Here is a 21,711-nt window from a genome sequence, read left to right as displayed (position 1 = left end):
ATTACGTCAACCAGGCAGGTCATGGACTTGGATATTATCAGGGTATACCACTACAACGAGGTTATGGTTTTGGATCCATTTTCAGCTCCTTATTCCGATCTGCTATGCCGCTACTGAAAAGAGGAGTAAAAGTTTTAGGTCGACAGGTTCTGAAATCCGGGGTCGATTTTGCGAACGATGTCGTGCAAGGTAGAGATGCGAAAACGGCAGCACTGGAAAGAGCCAAAGAAGCGGGTCGTTCTCTGAGCGACAAAGCGTCCACAAAGGTAAAGAAAATGCTTGGAGGTAATAAAAGAAAGCGTTTAGCGAGGAGAAACGTCATTCGCAAGAAAGCGAGGAAAGTAACAACACATGATATTTTTGATTGAAAAGATGACTCTAATCATGACAAACTCACCCGAGTGCTTGAAAAGCGAAGTGGACTTGTTTGCTTTACCTCCCACACAAACCGCTATTGAAGGAGGTGAATGGATCGAATTTCTCCCGCTCTCAGGCATCAGAGACGGTCCGCTGGAGTTTAATATTGCTGGAAGCACTGAAGATTACATTGACTTATCAGCTACACAACTGTATATCAAGTTGAAAGTTACGAAAGATGGTAATCCTCTACCGGATAAAGATCCGGTCTCTCTCGTTAACCTCTCGCTACATTCTCTCTTCTCTCAGGTTGATGTATCTCTAAACGGGAGGAACATCACGAATTCGTCTCACACCTATCCGTATCGGGCATACATAGAAACCTTATTAAACTACGGTCGAGATGCGAAGATTGGATCGCTCACGATGGAAGGCTATCACAAGGACACCGCGGGACATACGGCCGACGCAACAAATAATGATGGTATGAAGAAGAGAACCAAAAAAATCGCAAACAGCCGATCTTACGATATGATGGGAAGAATTCACTGATCTTTATTCTTCCAACAAAGACTGTTACTCAATTTGGTGGATTTGAAAGAAAGTCCATCTAGTGCGTTTTAAACCTTCGTTCTTCCTAATCGCAGCAACTAGCAATTATGACATCATCATTGAACATGCCAGCCTCTTCATAAGAAAAGTAAGGGTTAGTCCCGCCGTTGCCATCGGACATGCAAAAGCTTTAGAGAAGACCACAGCCAAATACCCCATCGATAGGGTTCTCACAAAAGTCTATTCAGTGGCTCAGGGTAGCATGTCATTCGTGCAAGATAATGTGTACCTCGGTGCAATGCCGCGTCGAGTTACAATTGGTTTAGTGGATAACGAAGCATTCAATGGTACCTTTACAAGTAACCCGTTCGATTTCAAGCATTACAACCTCACCTTTGTCTCCGTATACGTAGACGAACGTCCGGTGCCCCATAAACCTCTGGAACCCAACTTTGAAACCGGGAACACAGTCAGAGCATACAACAATCGAGGAAGATCATGGCATCGATATAAGCCAACAGGAATTCCAAAACGGCTATACCCTCTTTTGTTTCTCGCTGCTCCCCGATCAAAGTGACTGCGGACACCTACACTTAGTCCGACAGGGTAACTTACGTGTGGAACTGAAATTTGCACAGGCATTACCCAAAACCATCTCGGTAATCATTTACGGTGAATTTCAGAGTCTAATAGAGGTTAATTTCAAAGTCTAGAAGTGTCTTGTGTGATTTCTCAAGCTAATTTTTCTTTCTAATAAAACTGATTTACATATAGTACGCATCTCGTCATTATTCAAAATGGAACCATTAATATTACACCACCCATTCACGGCAGTCTGTGCCGAAGCAAGCGGCAGCGGAAAAACACGCGGTAATTAAAGATGTCGAATTCCGAGACGACTATGATTTTGAGGGGGTTAATAACGCGTTGCTCATTTTTGACGATCTTATGTCTGATCTTTCGTCCGAGCAGAAGATGTCTAAACTATTCACTAAATACAGTCATCATAGAAATTTATCAGTGATTTTTATAACTCAGAACTTTTTTCATAAAGGGCTGCGGGAAATTACGCTAAATTCACATTATATATTTTTGTTCAAAAATAGAAGGACCAAAATCATCAAAATAGATGAACCAAGTCACTCATTTGGGTAGACAGCTGTATCCTACAAAAATTAAGTTCTTCCAAGAAAGTTACGCAGATGCTACGAAATCCGCTTATTCGTACCTCTTGATTGATCTCCGACAAGAGACTGATGAAAAAATGCGTTTACGCACTAACGTGTTACCTACGCAGGTGCAATACGTGTATCAACCGAGACGTTAAAAGACTGCGGCAATGAGCGGAGCTTCTTATTTAACGTCATGTCTACGAGAAAGCAACAAGTGTTGAGGTTGTTACGCGCATGTCCTCAAAAACAACGTGCGACATTATTAAAAAGACTTCCAAAATCAGATGTTAAAACAGTTTGTGAATGCGCGTTGAACTTGCTGCACGGCAATATTCCGGTATCGGTCAAGGAGAAGGAGAAACTTCGAAAATATAAGAACACATTCCGAGTGTTAGCAGAGAAGAAGGTACCTTTGTATAGAAAGAGAGAAGTCCTTATACAAAAGGGTGGGTTTTTACAAGTTCTATTACCGGCGGCTATCGGGTTGATATCCAACCTAATAGGATATGGAATTCACGAAAAAAATGGTGGTCGCCGTCCCAGAAGAAAGAGTAAATCGTCACGTTGTCAAAGAGTCACAGCTTTCGGAACTTGACCGCGAGATGGACAAGATAATAAACAGTAAACTACCCGACGATGTTAAGATAAAGTTTTATCAACAAGTTCTGAATAAGAGGAACACCACGCTGGAGAATAACTCGCCGTTAAATCTTTCTTCGCTTATTGAAGAGGAAGAAGAAAAACCGAAAGTGCGCGATCTCGACAAACCGCAGGACCCGTTGCTGACTATACCGAAATCTCACCGTCCTTTTTCAGGAAAAATTTTGAATTATTTAAAAGACTTTCCAGACGTCATCGGATGGTCGACTCATATATAAAGGTGTGAAGATGAAAAACTCAAACATTTCCGATTTGATATCGAAATTTGTTAGTGTACAAAAAAAGAAGAGCCTTCCAGCCGAAAAATAATTCTTGGATGGTTTACAAAAGATACGCCTACCGCAACACTTGATAAGAAACAAGAAGTTCAAGAAGAAATGGTTGACTCTGTGAAGCTGCGTGTATTTAGAGGGCTGTTAACCGCGGCTTCTCTTCTCTCGCTGATAACGGTAGTGACACTTGTCTCTGAACATGTGCTGATATCAAAGAACTGTACTGTTTCCGAGCCGCTCGGTGATAATGTTTTTTTAACTCACTGTAACACAACATACGATGTTAGAATGTTTGTGAGTAATAAAACGCAGATAATATTGAATTCAAAACAATTGCGTCTCTTGATAAACTAAATTTGGAAATGAATAAAAAATTTATTCAAAATCGTCGTCGCTTTCTGACAAGCACCACAACCTGCCTAAATACTCAATCTCAGGCATCGATGATGTTGAGGGATCCCCAGGTGATTCAGGGTTTGAGGGCGATTCGGGGCTTGAGGGATCCCCGTGGTTCGGAAATGGTTCCGTTGATGCTTCGTCATGAGGGGGTGACCATCGTGCATCATCATCTCTCTGGTGAGGAGGAGGCCAAAAGTCGATTGATGAAGAGCGTTGCGGTCCTTCATCATTATCTATTATGATGGTTCTGATGATGGCTCCGGAGTAACCCTCATCCTAGGGAACACAACAGCTACCGGCTTTACCACGGCAACGGTTTGCTCTCCCTTGAAAAAAAAAAACATTGGTTTTAATATAATTTCCCTTTCTAAGAAAACGAATTGTTATTCAAGGGTGTTAGCCGGAGTGCCACCTCCGTTTCCGAGTTGCCCGTGATCGACACTCTACAACCACGGCACGGAATGTGGGTGAGTAATCGACCGGACGTACCGTTTCGCAACTCATAGCCACTTTTTTTTTTAAGGTGGAAAAGGGTCGCTCTTAAAACCACCATCATCGACGACATCTTCTCCGTTGGTGTAGAGCAATATCCCATCGTAAAATCCAACCTCCACACAGGGGAAGAGTCGATCCCGCACACAAACACACTCTCACGCTCACTCATTAGCTATGTCTTCACTGGTGCGCTTTCGTCTTTTCAATTCATTTTCAACTCTCACTTTACTTTTCTAACTTCGTGATGCCTGAGATGAATGCGTTAGTTGAAATGCCTTTTCTGTCTTCACCTGCGCGTCAAAACCCTTCATTTCGCAGTAGAAATCAGTCGCTATGGACGTAACAGATGCAGCTCTTTTGGCTGGAATTAGTGGCGCGTTTCTGATATTAAAACATGTGAAAAAAAGGAGAACAAAACGAAGAAAAGTTTGGATGAAAGATTATTTAAAATCGCGAAACTTCGGGATACTAAAAGAATTAGAGTTGAATAAAGACATTTTGTTCAAAAACTTTACACGAATGTCTAAAAGAAATTTTTATGAGCTTTTACGAATGGTGGAACTAAAAATAACTAAACAGAATACTCATTTCAGAGAGGCAGTGCCAGCCGAGATCAAATTGGCAATCACACTCAGATATTTAGCGACCGGAGATTCATTTATGTCTCTAATGTATTTATTCAAAGTATCCAAGCAATTTATTTCATCAATGCTACCCGAGGTCTTGAAGACAATAATTGAAAGTCTACAAGATTACATCAAGGTAAGTAGCTTTATTATATAGATAAACATAAATATATCAAAACACTTTATAGACATGGCGGAGGTGAGATATGCAAATGATTAGAATTTCAGCGCAGACGCACATCACGCGCGCCTGTGGCGCCACTTCAAAGCGCTATTTAAGGCTTGGAGATTTCGACGATTTGAAGTACGGCAATTGTGTTTTTCTTGTGGTTTTTTCAAAAAAACGATCATCTTTTGATCAAGTATCCGAGTTCGACAGAGGAAGGATAGTGGCCTACCGAGATTGTGGATTATCTTTCAGGGAAATCGGTAGTCGTGTTGGACGAAACCAAACAACTGTAATGCGGATATGTGATCGTTGGATGCAGGAGGGTACGACGGACCGACGTGTTCGATCGCATCCACCTCAGTGCACCACTTCACGTGATGACAGGCGTATTGTGCGCATGGCAGTGACGGATCGCTCAGCCACATCACGAACCATAGCACAGCACATTCAGTCTGTACCGCATCATCCAGTGTCTGCGCGTACCATTCGACGCCGTTTACAGCAGAGTGGTCTGTCCGCAAGACGTCCATTGCTTCGTCTACCCTTGACGCAGAACCACAGACGTCTCCGCCGCCAATGGTGCGATGAAAGAAGGATGTGGACGGCACAATGGAATGAAATTGTCTTTACTGACGAGTCACGCTTCTGTCTGCAACACCACGATGGTCGGATTCGAGTCTGGAGACACCGTGGAGAGAGGATGCTGAACAGCTGCGTTATGCACCGCCACACTGGTCCTGCACCGGGTATTATGGTATGGGGCGGTATTGGATATCACTCTCGCACTCCTCTAGTACGCATTGCCGGTACTTTAAAAAGCCAGCGCTACATCTCCGAGGTGTTGGAGCCAGTTGTCCTTCCTTACCTTTAGGGCTTGCCCACAGCCATATTTCAACAGGATAATGCGCGACCACACGTGGCACGCATTGTCCAAAGGTTCTTCGTCAATCGCCAGATTAAATTGCTTCCCTGGCCAGCTCGCTCTCCGGATCTTTCGCCGATAGAAAACATGTGGTCCATGGTTGCTCAACGATTGACCCAGATTACATCCCCAGCTGCCACACCAGATCAACTTTGGCAACGCGTGGAAGCTGCTTGGTCTGCTGTACCCCAAGAACACATCCAAAGTCTCTTTGAATCAATGCCGAGGCGTGTGGCAGCGGTGATCTCCAACAATGGCGGCTACTCTGGCTACTGATTTTGGCAGGAACCACACTTCACAGAAGTCTATAAATTTAATCATTTGATGCTTGGTCAACATGTTATCTACAAAATAAATATTGTTGCGATATCTCTTGTCTTTCTTGGTGTTGCAATTTGGGTGGCCAGCAGTGTATAATATTTTTCAGTGATGTTTCTTTTTACAGTTTCCCCGGACTTTTAACGATGCTTCTTTTTCTGAATGCAACTATGGCCGATAGGTGGCGACACCAATGTTCATAAGAGATGGCTTGGCTCAGAACAGCTGAGCAAGAAAATGAAACTAACGCATATAAATCTCCTAAATGGACTTGAATATCACTCTCATTAAGAAACTTGGCGACAAGATAAAAAATAACTCTTACTATACTTTTATTTATTTTTACGGCTCTCAAGGGGACCCCCTGAGGTTTTTTATTTCGCATCAACATCGCGGAAATTTTTCCTCATTTTCCATTAATATACCATCATGGACTTGCTTCGAGAAACAAAACCTGGACATTACGAAGTGCATAACCATATTATGACTCTTTCTTTCAACTCACTGCAATGGCATTTTACCTGCGAAAAATTTCGAAACTGAACTCTTAAATCCCGATTTTGACCCAACTTTTTTACACTACATATACACACACTATCACATACACGATCCAATATAGGCCACGTTCCTCGTGTCTCGCGGATAAGTCTGGTAGAACGGCCATAAAAAATTATGCCGCGGGACCAGCGTAGAAATTTTTAATTCAGTTCAATTCAGTTTTTTTTACTTCAAAGACATCAATATCGCACCCCAGATTTTGTAGGGGACGGTCGTGTTTTTGCTCGCTCCGACTAGGGAGCCATTTTCTTTTCTTTTCAGGTTCCTAGACATGGCAAGGACAAAAAAGAAGCCGAGGCAAGCCGCTCCCAAACCAGCGCTTGCTCCTGTGAAGAAACACCACTGCCTCCTTCATCACGATGTATTTTCTAAGTATTGGATAGAATGGCTAAAGTTCTTCGCTGAAGTGGACTCTACTCGGCGTAACTATAAGCTTCGTTAAAAGAGAGGAAATAGCAGCCTACCCTCACCTCTAATGCCAAGCCGTGGGCCTACTCGTAGATCTTTCGAAAGAATACAAATCATGGGTCAGCAAGGAGATCCGATGTGAATTAGAAAGGCAATTCTTGGAAATTGTCAATGGACATCGAAATGCATGCTACGAAAAGGACCTGGTGGCTAGGCTGAAGGATTTCGAAGTGACATCCTGCCTCCTCTACGAAGACGAACCTTCAAGTCAAATCCTCACGGAACCGGCATTGCCTGATCCATGGCCCCCACATGGGGGGGGGGGGCTGACAGGGCTCCAGCCCTGGGGCCCGGGAGTCAGGGGGACCCGTGGAAAGATCTTTTTGATTTTATTTCTTTCAGATATATCCCATAGGAAAATAGACAGGACTCTTTAATATCAATCATATCAATTTGTACTCGTATGGGCGGATACCTTGAACTACGTACCTTAGATCTCATTGAAATTTTTTTTAACTATACACATGTACAAGTAAACGAAAAAAAAAAAAGAATTAAAAAACCCGGAAACGAAGAAAAGGACATTGTACAAGCCCCCCCCCGGCTCTCATGGCAGTCGTTCTCCTAGGAAGGAAAAAAAGACGTGATGGTCATGGCTACTGAGACGTCAAGGACACCAGCATTTTGTGTGTCCTCAGGGCTATAGCCACTAGAATGAGGGAGGCCACCAGAATAATCCTTATCTAGTCGTCTAGCGTGTGTAGGGACCTACAGGGGATGAATAATCCCGTTGTCCTTAGAACCAGTTTTTTCCTTACGCGCGCTGTTTGTCGTTATTTAACGAAAAAGGGAAAATTTCCGCACTCCGCGCTCGCCTTTCCCTAAATAAGGAAATTTTTTTTCTCCTTGTATAATGACAACGATAACTTCAACGAAGCCCCTCTCGTTAGCTCGTAACGACAACTTTTTCTCTGTAATGGCGGCGCGATGTGTGCTTGGATGGAAGATATATGTTCGATTCAAACAATTCTCCTCGTGTTAGTCCTACCGACCAACCTCGTATAATATGTACTCACAGGGCCGTAACTAGGATTTTTGCTCCCCGGGGCGAACATAATTTTGTCGCCTCTGCAACTTTAAAATTCGACAATTTTACAACGGTGTTTTTTGTTCCCACCTAAAATTGCCCCCCCCCCTAAATTTTGCTGCCCGAGGCGATTGTCCCCCCCCCCCCCAGTTCCGGCTCTATGCACAGATAGGGAGATGATCATGTATGCAAGCTATATTCACAAATGTTAATTCGTTCATATATATATAAACATGTATCATGATAATGAATTATGTTTGGACTATATTGATAAGGTCACATTTTATATTTCGCATAGCTCGCATAGAGATTTTCCTTCGCTAGAGCGTATATATATCTATCTATCTCCTCTGTAGCTTAGTGGTCAGAGCACTCGTCCGGCAATCGAGGGACCCGGGTTTGACTCCCGGTAGAGGCAGAGATGAGTTTTTTCCTTCCTTAAAAAATTAACATCTAAAATAATAAATATCTTCACAACATCCAGTCTTCCGTATATATTGTATTAACAAGTGGAGAGCGACATTCATGTCATAATGTTAAAATATTTCATTCATTTATTTAACGTAAAACTTCAATTATTCGACGTTTTCACTTCGACTAAAACTCGGAAACTTTTGAAATAAGAAAAACGTAATTTATATCCATGAAATGCGCACAAAATTTTTGTATGCAGTGAAAAAGCGTTGCTGCAACAGTTCTAGCATATTGTCACCGCAAAAGACAAATTTTAGGGTGATTGCTGACGTATTCGAAAATTGCCAGTGAGATGGCTGATGACCATTTAGAGTGGACACTTAGGTAATTTATTTATTGCCTCTTTCTGAGAATACGCAGATGTGGAGAGTCCCGATGAAATGAGTTTCAATTGTTTTGACGGCCATATGACCTTTCAGAATTTTTTTCTCTCCCTATGTTTTCAACGTTATCCCGAGAGGGTGAGAAAGTCTACTGTAAGCATTTGGGGGGTACAGGTCTGCCGAAAATAGGTACACATGCACATCAAGTTCTTTCGATCATTTCTTGTAGAACTTTCTTTCGATGTGGTGCTTTGCTTGCTGATAGGGCCGTCTTAAGACCATCATGGGCCTCCGGGCCAATTGATTTTTCTGAGGCCCAACCTAGAGAATTCTCGAAAGGTGGGGGGGGGGGCCTTGTGAGGCCCCCCTCTTCTTTTGAGGCCTCCGGGCCGTGCTCGGGTGGGTCCATGCGGCCCTTCAGACGGCACTGCTTGCTGACTGTGTCAAATTCGTCGTTCGTAATGTCGGAAAAACAAAAAACGCTCTCTCTAAAAAAACTGTAAATTTTGGAAGAATTCAACAAGAATTTTAAATTGATAACGAAAGTTCATCTTGCAAACCGTCATTTGGGGGGAGGGGCAACGGCCCCCTGGCTTTTGAAAATACACTAAAAATGGTATATATATACATACATTGAGTACATGTGTTTTCCCCTCCTGGAAAAAGTTTGCCCCCCCCCCCTCCGGAAAAAGTTGAAATAACGGCCCTGCTTGCAAACCAGTTGAATATGTTCGTTTCAACTTTTTGAAACGATTATAAAGTAGAGAAACAACCAAAGAGCAAGCTCCTGATTGAAAATCCTCTACTGCCAAAAAAAAAGTCCAAGATGGGGAAATTTTTGCAAGTCGAGAAGATTGTGTTGCAATTTTGTACCCAATGTCGTGTCCCAAAGGTAATGTTGTGCCAAATTTTATTTCTTTAAATGATTTGAAATGTGATTTAATTTCCTCTCAAGTATGAAATATTTTTTAGAATAGAATTGGAATGCAATTAAACAGATAAAATTTTATAACATTTTATATGTATGAGAGGGGGGGATAATTTTTTAAAAAGGCTGTTATATTCACTTCGACTTATACATAAAATGTTTTATGGAACGTTTTGACTCGGCCTCTTGAACGTCGTATAAACGACTGTAACAGAATTGTAAAGTTGCTCAGTTGAATAGATGAAGTGAACATAAATATTTGTATTATTTCAGTTCTCACACACAATTTTTCAGGCCGGTGCTTCAACCAAGGCCAATGCAAATAGTTTTCAGTATTATTACTTTAACTCTTTAATTCACTAAATTTATTTATTATTTTTGCACGCCTGTTGTGAATCGCCTGGCATAACGGAATCGCCTTCGTTTTATCAAAAAAATCATTGCATGGAATAACTTCACGTTAGAGCAAGGCTCCCTTTTCCCCTATTCAATGCTTATCTGCGAGCTCCAGCGGCTCTCCAGAGCTGTTTAACAAAGAATATTTTCGAAAACCTCACACGATGACAAAGGTTGGAGGCGCACAGTTTGAGAACCCGTGCGTTATAGGAATAATCTTTGATGTTCTAAATTGAAGTTAAACGTTTGGATAGAAATTTTGTTTTGTGTAAAACACGTTTCAAACTGGTTCGTCATGTGTAGAGATTCTACAGTAGTTTCATTTGGTGTAGTATGAGTATACTTCCTTCCTTGGTGAACAACGAAACTATAGAGATGTGGTGGATATCTTATCTGAGAGAAACTAAGGACAAATTTAATACTGTGCATATATATCTATATATATATGCACATATTTTCTGTCTGTGTGTTCTCTATACAAATCCACAATTTTAGATCGATCGTCGCCAAAATTTGGATATATACCAAACAGGGCCCGGATTGAACGATAGGCTACTTTAAAAGTTCGTCAGAGAAGGGCAGATACCCGAAATGGACGAAAAATCGTCGGGCAACAATGGTTTTCGGGGCCTCAACAATCACTTTCGGAATGTTTACTTTGGTTACCGTGGTTCCCTAGTAATGCGTTTTACACGTGCCTTTACAATGGTTTGTCACTTCTTTAATCCTGCCAGTATTATATATTTATTCCTTTGTAATGGTTTGCAACTTTTCCAATACTCCCAATAAATGAAGAAAACACGGGCAGCGCCGGGTATTGTAGCTAGTATTATGCTTGATAAAACTGCAGTGAAATCTCGATATAACGATATTCTGCGGACGAAGAAAAATACCATAATAGAGGTATTATCGTTAATCGAGAGACTTTGACATTGAACACTAGCCATCAGGGCCACAACTAAATGCTTGATCAGCTGAGGGAAGCACATATTTTGACATCCCCCCCCCCCCCCGTGTAATTTTGAAGAAGAGGCTATAAAAGGTGAATTTTGCAAGATACCTTCTTGTCCCCCCCCCCCCCCCCAGTTGCGGCCCTGCCGACCATGGATCACGATCACCATTGGCGTATGCAAAGGGGGTTTAGGGTTCTAACCTCCCTCCCCCCCCCCCGAGCCGAGATTATAGGGAAAATTATTATAAAATTATTGCAGGAAAAAAGAACGTAACCCCCCACCCTCGTGAAAATGGCAATCACAAGTTTCTATGGGAAAACCATATTGCCTAACCAATTCGTTCTTTTAACTGGCATATAGGGAAGCTCTATTGTAATGCGTAAAGTTATATACAAATCCCATAATCATATCTCGAAATGCGATAATATTTATCACACACACACACACAATTATATTTTATTATTTAGTTTAAATATACAGTGAAACCTCGATATAACAATATTCTACGGACCAAAAAAATATATTGTGGTAGAGGGATTAAAGAGGTAACATTATTCTCACGTGTGATCAAATTTATGCTATTGTCATTTTTTCTATATCGGCATTGTTAATATTATCGGAAAATACGCTTTTATGTATTTATTCGTTACAAAAAATTGTAATTGATTAGTTTATTTATAAAATTCACTTAGATGTCCCTGTACAGAAGTTTACCGCATATGCTTTTGTGTCGTACACATAGTGCAGCAATACAAATAACGTTAGCTTTCGGTGATCATTTAATGCAAAATATTGATGGCATCAGACGTCTTCAAAAGAACGAGAACAAGTGGTGAAGTTAAAATTAAATTCGAAACCATTTTGAACAAAATATAAAAAATATTGTTGTAGCGATTTCAAAATTCTCCTAAAAATATCGGGTTATAGAGGCGTTTATCATAGTAGATGCTGTCGTTGTACTGAGAGTTTAACATTAAGCCAGGCAATTCCAAACAAGATTTGAAAAAAATATCATTGTAGATGTATTTATTATCGATTATCGCGTGTTGTAGAGATGTTTTGCTGCATATACAAATGCCGTATCATATGCAGGATATTCTCATGGGGGGGGGGGGGGGGGGGAGGGCATTCAACATTTTTTTCTTCCCGAAAGGGGTTTCTTTTTTTTTTATTTTTACTGCAAAAATACATCATAATCTTTTCTCAAGGGAAGTGCACAAAATTTTTCGGGGGGGGGGGGGGGGAGGGGGCCCGCGAAAAATCCTGGCCTGGGGGCCCGGCACTAGCATGTGGGGGCCATGGTCTGATCCGTCCGAGGTCAATCTTTCTTCTAATTTCAGATCCCAAGATCCGGATGTTAACTCGTTAACATCTGAGGTAATCGCAGATAAAGAACCGACACCTCTTCGGGACGCTGAATTTCCGATAGAACCCGCTGAGCTGCGAGACGAGACTAGCCCCATCCCGTATGCTTTTTGCGAAGGACAAATGGCATCACCTTCTTCTGAAAAAGATCCTGCCATTTCTGCTCAAGACACGGCTAGTGCAGCTGAAAATGCCACAACAGCTCCTATTGGTCCAACAGTTCCTCTCAGCCAATCAGAGCAGGGCTCTGAGGTCTAGTCTATCACCATAGCCAGCGAAGGAAACTGGATCGGCACAGATATTCAGTTATCTAGAATATGTGCTGGCCCCTTCACGGCGAACTTAAAAGATCGTCAGATTGAAATTTCTTTTCATTCTGAAAAAGATTTCCTTTCAGCGAAAGACTGGCTCCAAAATGAAGGGTTTACACCGAAGCCAAAGGAGAAACGCTCTAGCTTTTTTTCAGTGCTCCTTCAAGGACTCGAGAGAAATGCTAGGGCCAGTGAAATAAAGACCGCTCTCGAAACCCTAGGTTTTATGACGAAAAAAATTGAACTTTTTCGGAAGGCCAATCCAATCAAACCTGGAGTTTGGAAAATCTCGCTCCCCAAGACTGAAGCTAACAGAAAAAATTTTCAGCTGAAGTCCCTTCACCATCTTAAAATTTCTGTGGAGCGCTTCATTCGAAATTTTCAATCATTTCAGTGCCACCGGTGCCTCGGATTCTCGCAATTTCGACAACCTGCACACTACCATACAGATGCGTAAAGTGTATGGCATCCCACGAGCCGGGACGATGTCGCAAGGTGCCGGGATCTGATCCACCGGAGTGCGCACTATGTTCAGGGCCACACCCAGCAAACTTCAAGAAATGTCCCGTTTTTCTGGAGACATTGCATCAGAAAAAAAAAAAGAAAAACTCAAGGCTAACGGAGAAAACACCATCATTCCCTCCTTATCTTTTTTCAGGAGTAATCGGGCATCAACGAAGTCTGTGCTCCCGGCGAAAGTGCTGAAAAACTTTTTCTCAAGGGCAAAGCCGAACCTCCAACAGCGGTCTGCACCATGGAACCTCCTGGACTAAGGTCAACGGGGCCTCCTTCGGTCAGCTCACCGCCAGCAACCAGCAAAAGCTCCGTCTCGCCAGCTCGCTCGAGGAGTGAATCGAGAACCCTGAAACAAGTCATTACGGACTTTTCCTCTATCGTTGGGAATATGGCAGCCGATAAAATCATTGATGGAATCGCTCTCGATGAACTTCGCTCATTTTTCCAGCAAGCCGAGCGGTTGCAGAAAAGATGGACGCTGGACATAACTTAGGCTATGCCTGAGTTATCTCTCTTCTTTTATTTCCTGGTATCCCCTTTCAAAAATCAAAAATTTCTCTTCAAAAAAACTTCATAATCTTAAAAAAAAAAAAAAAAAAAAAAGCTTTTCATTTTTAACTAACATTTACTTTTTTTCTAACACTTTTCCCTATCGTCTAGGAACTTTGTTTTCCATTTTTTCTATTTTCAGATCCTGGATAGCAGAGCAGACCAGCCAATCCCAGGGCTCGATGAAACGGTCCAATCACAGAGGTCTAGTCTCTCCGGCTTTCTTTCACAGCGAAACTTCTTCACTAAAACTACTAACCCTTTGGGGTTGTGACGGCATTTTTACTCCGAAATTAATTTTTAATTAATTTCGTGATCAGATCCCTTATTCAAAATTTTCATCAGCACGCCGCTGTGGTGGTCAAGTGGTTATAGTGCCGGACTCGTGATGCGAGGATCCGGGTTCGAACCCCACAGTGGTGGTCGGCTGAAGTTGGTTTTCTGTGGTTCCCAACTTCAAGGTGAAAATGCGAGCCGATCTCCCCATTAAAAAGTCTCGCCACAGAGAGCAACAGTCCTACAACGGTAAATCATTCAACCATAACACTTCACTCATAGTTAGAAAAACTGGGGGCAGATGACAGCACTACACATAACAAGCATTACACAGAAACAAACTTTACATCAGGTTGCACTACACGTACACGCACATTCCCGCAGGTACCGATTCGTTGGGGTTCCGCGGGGGGGGGGGGGTGTGCATGTGTGGTGTAGCAGTAGTAGGTAGGTAGGGCCTCCAAAAAATGGCTCGGGGATCCATGATGTTCTTAAGTCAGCCACCTCGTTGGGCAATTTGCCTGTTGTGGCGTTGTATTTGTATCTTGTCGCATTTTCCTTAAAGATTTCCCATCAGCATTGTTTTACCACCTGCAAAAAATTACAAAATTTTAAATTTCTTAGCTGATTCAACCTAACTTGACCATGGCCCATTGATCATTAGCTGCCAGGCCTTTCGTAAGCCGCTGCAATAGCCCTGAGGGCAGGACTCGGCGATTAAATTCTTGCATTCCGCATTTTTTTCTAGCTAAGATAAAATACAAAATTCGGTCATAAAATATAGTTTACACTAAATTATTAACAAAACGTGCTAATAAATAAGTGTTACGTCGATATAAGTCAGCACAAATAAATTTAAATGAATTGCCACTGTGAATAGGGCATTTCGTAACTATGCAAAATTATTCTACGAAATTCAAAATTTAAAAAAAAAGACCTTTTGATTAATTTTGTGATCAATTATATTTTCCAATGAGGATGTTTCCAGTTGCTGATGAAACGCTTCGTTCATATGTACCTATTTTGACTTCTGTGCGTTATGAATACAGCACCAGAAAGGAAAAACGTTCTAACAGTCTGTTAAAACCGTGAGATAATAATGAATTCAACTCATAAATTGATTAAAATGGTTTTAAATTAATTAATCTCTTAAAAGTTGTCAAATTAATTAATCAATTTATTTGTGTGAATGGTTTCAATTAATTAATAAATTAATTTGCACTGAATTAAAAAGTAATTGGTTGTTTATTAATTATTTATTACCTTATGAACGAGTAAATTATTGCAGACCGGGCCGTAGACTCAGAAACTAGATTCATCGGTTTTTTTTTTTTTTTCCTGACCTGAATTTTTTTTGCAAATAAATGCGAAATTTATGATATTTTTTTTTTGGCGAAATTTTGGGGTTTGTTTTTTTTTGCGTAATTTACGTACACTGAGCTATAAGTAAAATTATACCCAGGTAGCTCATCGAGCTTATATTACTGGAGGGAGCATGACGTCAGCGGTCTCCGCCTTCGCAGTGCTGAGAATGGTGTCCCCCAACATCCAACACCCCACTGGGACATTCATGCAATAACATTAATTTCAGCTTTTTATTTATATCTTCTCAAGCACGAAAATGAAAATTAACTCCGTATTGTCTTATATTATCCAATTGCATCAATCCATATAGTTTAGGATGTTTTTAAATTAATTATGGGCCCATATAAATTAAATTACGCAGCTTTAGTCAAGCATTTTTTGAAGCAAAAACAGGCAGATCGATTCATTTGTGTTTCTTTCATTTAGATTTGTTCCTTTCATGAGTCGCATGTGGCATTCCTTTCATGAGAGTAATTAAAGATAATTACAGAATTAATGTGAAAGAGATACTTTCAGCATTGACGAAATTGATAATTTCAGAATTAATGAAAGTGATAATTCCAGAATTAATGAAAGTGATAATTCCAGAATTAATGAAAGTGATAATTCCAGAATTAATGAAAGTGATAATTCCAGAATTAATGAAAGTGATAATTCCAGAATTAATGACAGACAATTCCAGAATTAATGACAGACAATTCAAAAATGAATGAAAGTGATAATTCCAGAATTACTGAAAAATGATTCAAAATTATATATATATATGAGGCGAGAAAATAATTTTTTCCAACGAACAGTTTTTAATTTTCATTTATTTACTTTTTTTTTGTAATTTGACCTCTGCAAAAAAATATAAGGTCTGTGTGGCAGCATCAACGAAATAAAATAAATGAAAAAGAAATGTTCTACGATTGGTCTATATGTTGTTTTCTTACAACTATTAGCCAATCAGATCGTCCGTTCTATATTAACAGTCAAGTTATTCTGTTTCAGCGGCTCCCATGTTTTTGGGATGCTGACGGCAATATGTCTCCTTTCGGCCGGAGCATGCCGTGAATTAGTCGAAGGAAAATGGACTCCTATCATTCGGTAAGTCAGTTGTTTCATTAAATGCGTATCTTCTTCAAACTGTTGAGAATATCATGTCGCCATTGCTAATAACATCCACATCCGCGATATTTGCCATCAGGGACGAGTAGCTCGGAGTGTTTTAGGCTTATTGCTATCAAATCCGGGTTATGAAAATCGGAAATTCTAGCTATTTATCTCTCTCATTGCGTTTGGGAAATGAATTCTCATCATTCACTTGAAATAATGTTACATTCGATAGGTAAACACTCCACAGTTTTGTTGATCGTGAGCCGATCCACCTGAGCAGTGTAATGTTTTTCAGTGCTCGTGTGTGCTGGGTTACCTAATTATTCCTTTTCGGGTGCTCATTATATACGTGGGCGTTCCCCCCCCCCCCGATCAACCCCGTTATCAACGGCTTCTTTCGAGTAGATCCGATCTAAAGCATTAGAAATAGACGTCAAAATCTTTGCATTATTCAAAATGTGGGCGTATGTATGTATGATCATGTTTGACATTGATATTGTTTTCATGTAACTGAGCATGCAAAGTTAAGGTGTGTGTGATTGCAATTGAAGAATTTATAAGTGTTTTATCATGCCGATTTATCGTTCATTTTGATTCATTTAATGATCTCTTTTAAAAACCTGAATGTTTTGGTTACAGTTTATCACAGGAAATAACATAAGTGTTACATCATATTGATTTAAAACTTTTCCTGTAAATTCATTTATTGGAATATTGTATTAAGTGCATTTATTATGTGACAAACCCGGATAAAGTGGGTAGTTTAAGGGAGCTAATTTGTAAAATGACTTTTTTTTGAAAAAATGTTCTTTAGAATAGGAATAGCTCGTTTTTTTTTCTTTCTTTCTGTTGACTTCACTGAACTAAAAACCACATTCGCTAAATAATTTCCAGTATGTGATAAGCTGGATGTGTCAATAGTATCACCATGGATGACTTTACCACACCATTTGATAACACAAAATTTATTCATTATGTATATCCATCCATCGCCATGCAATTTTTGATTTTCTAAGTCAACTTTACATCCTCTAACTTCATCAATCTTGTAAATCTTGGGTAACTATTTATCAGCTAAATTGGTATGACTATGGTATCTCTGATATATATATATATACATACACACACATACACTGAAGAGTAAAAAAAAACTGGTTCACCTGTCTAAATATCGTGTAGGGGCCCCCGCGAGCACGCAGAAGTGTTGCAACACGACGTGGCATGGACTAACTAATGTCTGAAGTAGTGCTGGAGGTAATTGACACCATGAATCCTGCAGGGCTGTCTATAAATCCGTAGGAGTAAGTGGAGGTGGAGATCTTTTTCCGGCCGCAGCGATGTCGTAGATTTAATTTTTTACCGGATTCCCGATATTCACGGTACACTCGTGAAATGGTCGTATGTGAAAATCCAAATTTCATCGCTACCTCGGAGATGCTATATCCCATCTCTCGTGCGCCGACTATAACACCACGTTCAAACTCACTTAAATCTCGATAACCTGCTATTGTAGCAGCAGTAATCGATCTAACAACTATGCCGGACACTTGTTGTGTTATATAGGCGTTGCCGACCGCAGCGCTGTACTCTGATTGGTTCCATATCTCTTTATTTGCATACGCATGCCTGTACCAGTTTTTTTGGCTGTTCAGTTTATATATATATATATTATTTTAAAAATTAATTTAAATATTATATTTTCAAAAATATTTTTATATAATATATATATATATTATAATATAAAAATATTTTTGAAAATATAATATTTAAGAGATATAGATGGCTTTTTTCTCAGCCAGAGATATCAAGGAAACAGTTATTTTCCGGATATTATGCTGAGGTGAGCTCGGAAAGAAAAGTCATCACGTCTCCGCCGGGACTCGAACCCAGGCCCTCTTGCATACTGGGCAAGCATGCTACCATCTACACCACTGGAGACATGAATCTACCTTCCTAATTTCACGCACTGTGTCGTGAGGCGCTGAAGTAGAGGCATTAGTAGCCTCTCCAGTGGTGTAGATGGTAGCATGCTTGCCCGGTATGCAAGAGGGCCTGGGTTCGAGTCCCGGCGGAGACGTGATGACTTTTCTTTCCGAGCTCTCCTCAGCATAATATCCGGAAAATAACAGTTTCCTTGATATAATATTTAAATTAATTTTTAAAATAATTTAATAAAAATTTGAATCACTTTAGAGCTGCATAAATAATTTTATTCAATTACAACAGATAATTTTTCATATCTGAAAAAAATTTATTTAAATCAGTGATTTTTTTTAAAATCAGTTGATTTAAATCACTACAGCCCTGTGTAGAGGATTAAAAAAAGTGTTCGCTATAACGGTATTCCACTGTATATATACATTGAGTATATATGTTCTTTGCACCTCCCGGGAAAAAGTTGAAATGACGGTCCTGCATTTGGGGTTGTTGTTTTTGAGAAATAGCCATGCTTGACTCCTAAGAAATTTGGCTGACGCATACATGTTTTTTTTTCAACTAGCCCTTCTGATAGGAAATTTTGTTAAATTTGTAAAAGTTGCTGTAAGCTGTGTTCGTAGATACAGAATTTTATATCATAAAGACTGTTTTTGTTTTAAAAATGTTTGTTTAAAATAGATTTAGTAAAAAGTAATTGCTACATTTTTTTAGTGAGTTTTTTTATACTTAACTGTCCATACCAGGGTTGGGATTTTGGATGTCCAAAACGGGTTTTGGACAGGACACGCGGGATAAACTGTCTGAAACTGTCTAAAACCTCCCAAGTTTCAAAATGTTATGTGGACACCTTTTGGATTTTTTGTTTTTTTTTCATGATACTAACATATTACCAAAAATTCTAGCAGAAAATAAAACTAAATCAAAAATATTTCAAAAAGGTGTCATTTGTTTTTTTTCCCTAAGTAAACTTTCACCAAATTGATGGTTTTAAAAGTTGGAAATCTGATAGTAAATTAATATCATGTATATAACTGTTTAAATATAAACACTGTTTTCAGTTTTTTAGTTTGTCGTAAATGTTATTTCTACTCCACATCTTATTTTTCATGTATGATTATGAAGCAGTTACTGTATTTAGTACAGTGATTGTCCAAAACCCTGCCAAATCTCTCCAAACACTTTTCTTTAAAAAATATATTATATTGAAGGTACTAAATACGTATAGTCACAGTTATAATCATTGCATTATTGTGAAACTCAACATAAATATTATTTTTTATTAGATAGCAATATAATGATGTGAATATATATCAATGGTGTAGTGTTTATTTGATACGAATTGTTTTGACTTTTCAAACTTTTTTTTTTAAATTTTAAATAGATTTTTCTATTTTACATTATCAATTTTTAAAAACTAATTATAAATAAAGGAAAATATATCTGAAGAAAATGAGGCCACTATGTAGCACCTACTCATGACTAACAAAACACAATTTCACAAACACTGATTACGCCTATATGATGATAAAAGACTTCAAGACCCAAAGTTTTTGTTAAATCTAAATTGCTGCGGTTGTGAGGCTAGGAGCTAATATTTTACCGAATAAATTCAAGCTATATTTACAATTCTATCATTCAATACTATCAATACAATACAATTCATACAATTGCAATTCTATTATTCAATACGAAAAACACTGGAAGAAGGCTTATCAAAAGACTGTCTTTAACACATTGTTTTTTTTTATTTTCATGTCGCCCAAGTTATGCATGAATTGAAAGAATATTTTCAAATTTTGTTATCTTAGAAATCATTTTGGCACAGATAGGGCAGCTAAATTAGTTATGTGTTATATCGAATGTTAAAAGGTGTAGCTGCGCTTGGTTATTAGTGCTCGATTATTACGTAAGTTTAATTTGTTTTTTTCTGATTTCCATGCAACAACTTTTTATCCCATTCTTGTATCTTTTATGTTTTCATAAATCTGATATCTAACCTTAAGACAGTTCAGTTTCAATTGCTTGATAACCTGATATCAATCGTATAACCCTTTGCACATACTGTTTTGAATTTCAAAATTTTATATTTAATGTAATTTTAATATTGTAATATAATTTGTATAATATAAAGTTTATTATTTGATTATAGAAGTTACCTCTTCATCAAATTGCAAAGTTTTTTACAGTACGATTTTTACAGTACAGTTTTGGACAGTACGATTTTATATTTTACCATACTATCCAAAATCTTGCCAACTCTGGTAAATATTGTTTATGCCTATTCATGCCTTAAAAATACAGAAGACAACTGAATGCTATTGGGTAGCATCAGAACCACCAAACTTAGAGTAGGCCTATGTATCCAACTGCTTTGTAATGCAAACTGTTGTTTCACCTATTTGCACCATAATTTTGAATGATGAATGCTAGTTACTGTCCAAGACCATGAAGAGTAATAAATACAAAATTATTTTTTTTTTTCAACCAGCAGAAGTTTTTAATGACTACTATACTTATTGAACCCTCAAACTAAGCAAATGAAAAACTAATAAATCAAATGGTCCACATACACCTCGTCCCCAAATAACCTTTAAAGCGATACAATTTCTGCTTTGGCAGAATCATTAATTGTAATCTCCAACATTTGTAATATTTGGCAATATATCAAGGATTCCCTGCTCAATTAAAATCAATTACACAAATTTTGTTGATAGAATTTGTGGTAAAAAGTAGGACAAACCCAAACAAGTAGGACATTTTTCTGAAAAGTAGGACGAGTGGGAGCCCTGCAAATGGGTGCTTGTTGCACAACTCTATCCAGTTTAATTTCTGACCTCACAGCAAAAAATCATGGCTGTTAATTAATATTCTTGTACTGAAATGGGTATTCTACTACCTCTCTAATATTTGGTCTAACTTTTTGAAACACCCTGTATTGTTTTCAAATAAAAAAAACATTCAGAAAGTGACAAAAAATTAATAAAATGAAAAATAATTTACACTCTTCATGTTTCCTCTTCGTTTCCAACCCTTTGCATATACTGTTTTGAATTTAAAAATTTTATTATATTTAATGTAATTAATAATATAATATAATTTATATAATATAAAGTTTAATTTATTATAGAAGTTACCTCTTTATCAAATTGCAAATTTTTTCACTTGCAATTATAAATAGGAGGTTTTGGACAGTACGGTAAAAACCACGGTAAATACCGTGGTTT

General features: G+C 38.9%; 2 protein-coding genes and 1 non-coding gene across 3 annotated transcripts in view; 2 read left to right on the top strand and 1 right to left on the bottom strand.

Moving 5' to 3' along the window:
- The first annotated feature begins 372 nt into the window (after positions 1-372).
- LOC149064520 (uncharacterized protein F54H12.2-like) lies at positions 373-1,486 on the top strand. Its single transcript, XM_089255347.1, has 2 exons — positions 373-841; positions 1,005-1,486. Exons 1-2 carry the CDS (start codon positions 373-375, stop codon positions 1,484-1,486), a joined length of 951 nt encoding a protein of 316 aa, XP_089111473.1.
- Positions 1,487-16,399: 14,913 nt separating this feature from the next.
- The window catches only part of LOC149064517 (uncharacterized), a 30,910-nt gene continuing 25,598 nt past the window's right edge, over positions 16,400-21,711 (top strand). The window contains exon 1 of the mRNA XM_089254664.1: positions 16,400-16,540. Coding sequence (XP_089110790.1) covers positions 16,523-16,540 — 18 coding nt within the window. The 5' untranslated portion in view covers positions 16,400-16,522. The remainder of the gene's footprint in view (positions 16,541-21,711) is intronic.
- On the bottom strand, positions 18,415-18,488 carry TRNAT-AGU (transfer RNA threonine (anticodon AGU)). The gene has a single exon. It is a non-coding gene; the product is annotated as a tRNA-Thr (tRNA).

Source organism: Pholcus phalangioides, unplaced genomic scaffold (assembly GCF_987345545.1).
Source record: "Pholcus phalangioides strain wild (caught in Gottingen) unplaced genomic scaffold, Ppha-v1.0 ptg000042l_1, whole genome shotgun sequence".
NCBI lineage: Eukaryota > Metazoa > Arthropoda > Arachnida > Araneae > Pholcidae > Pholcus > Pholcus phalangioides.
The sequence above is the reverse complement of the archived record's forward strand: the minus strand, read 5'-3'. Positions and strand labels throughout refer to the sequence as shown.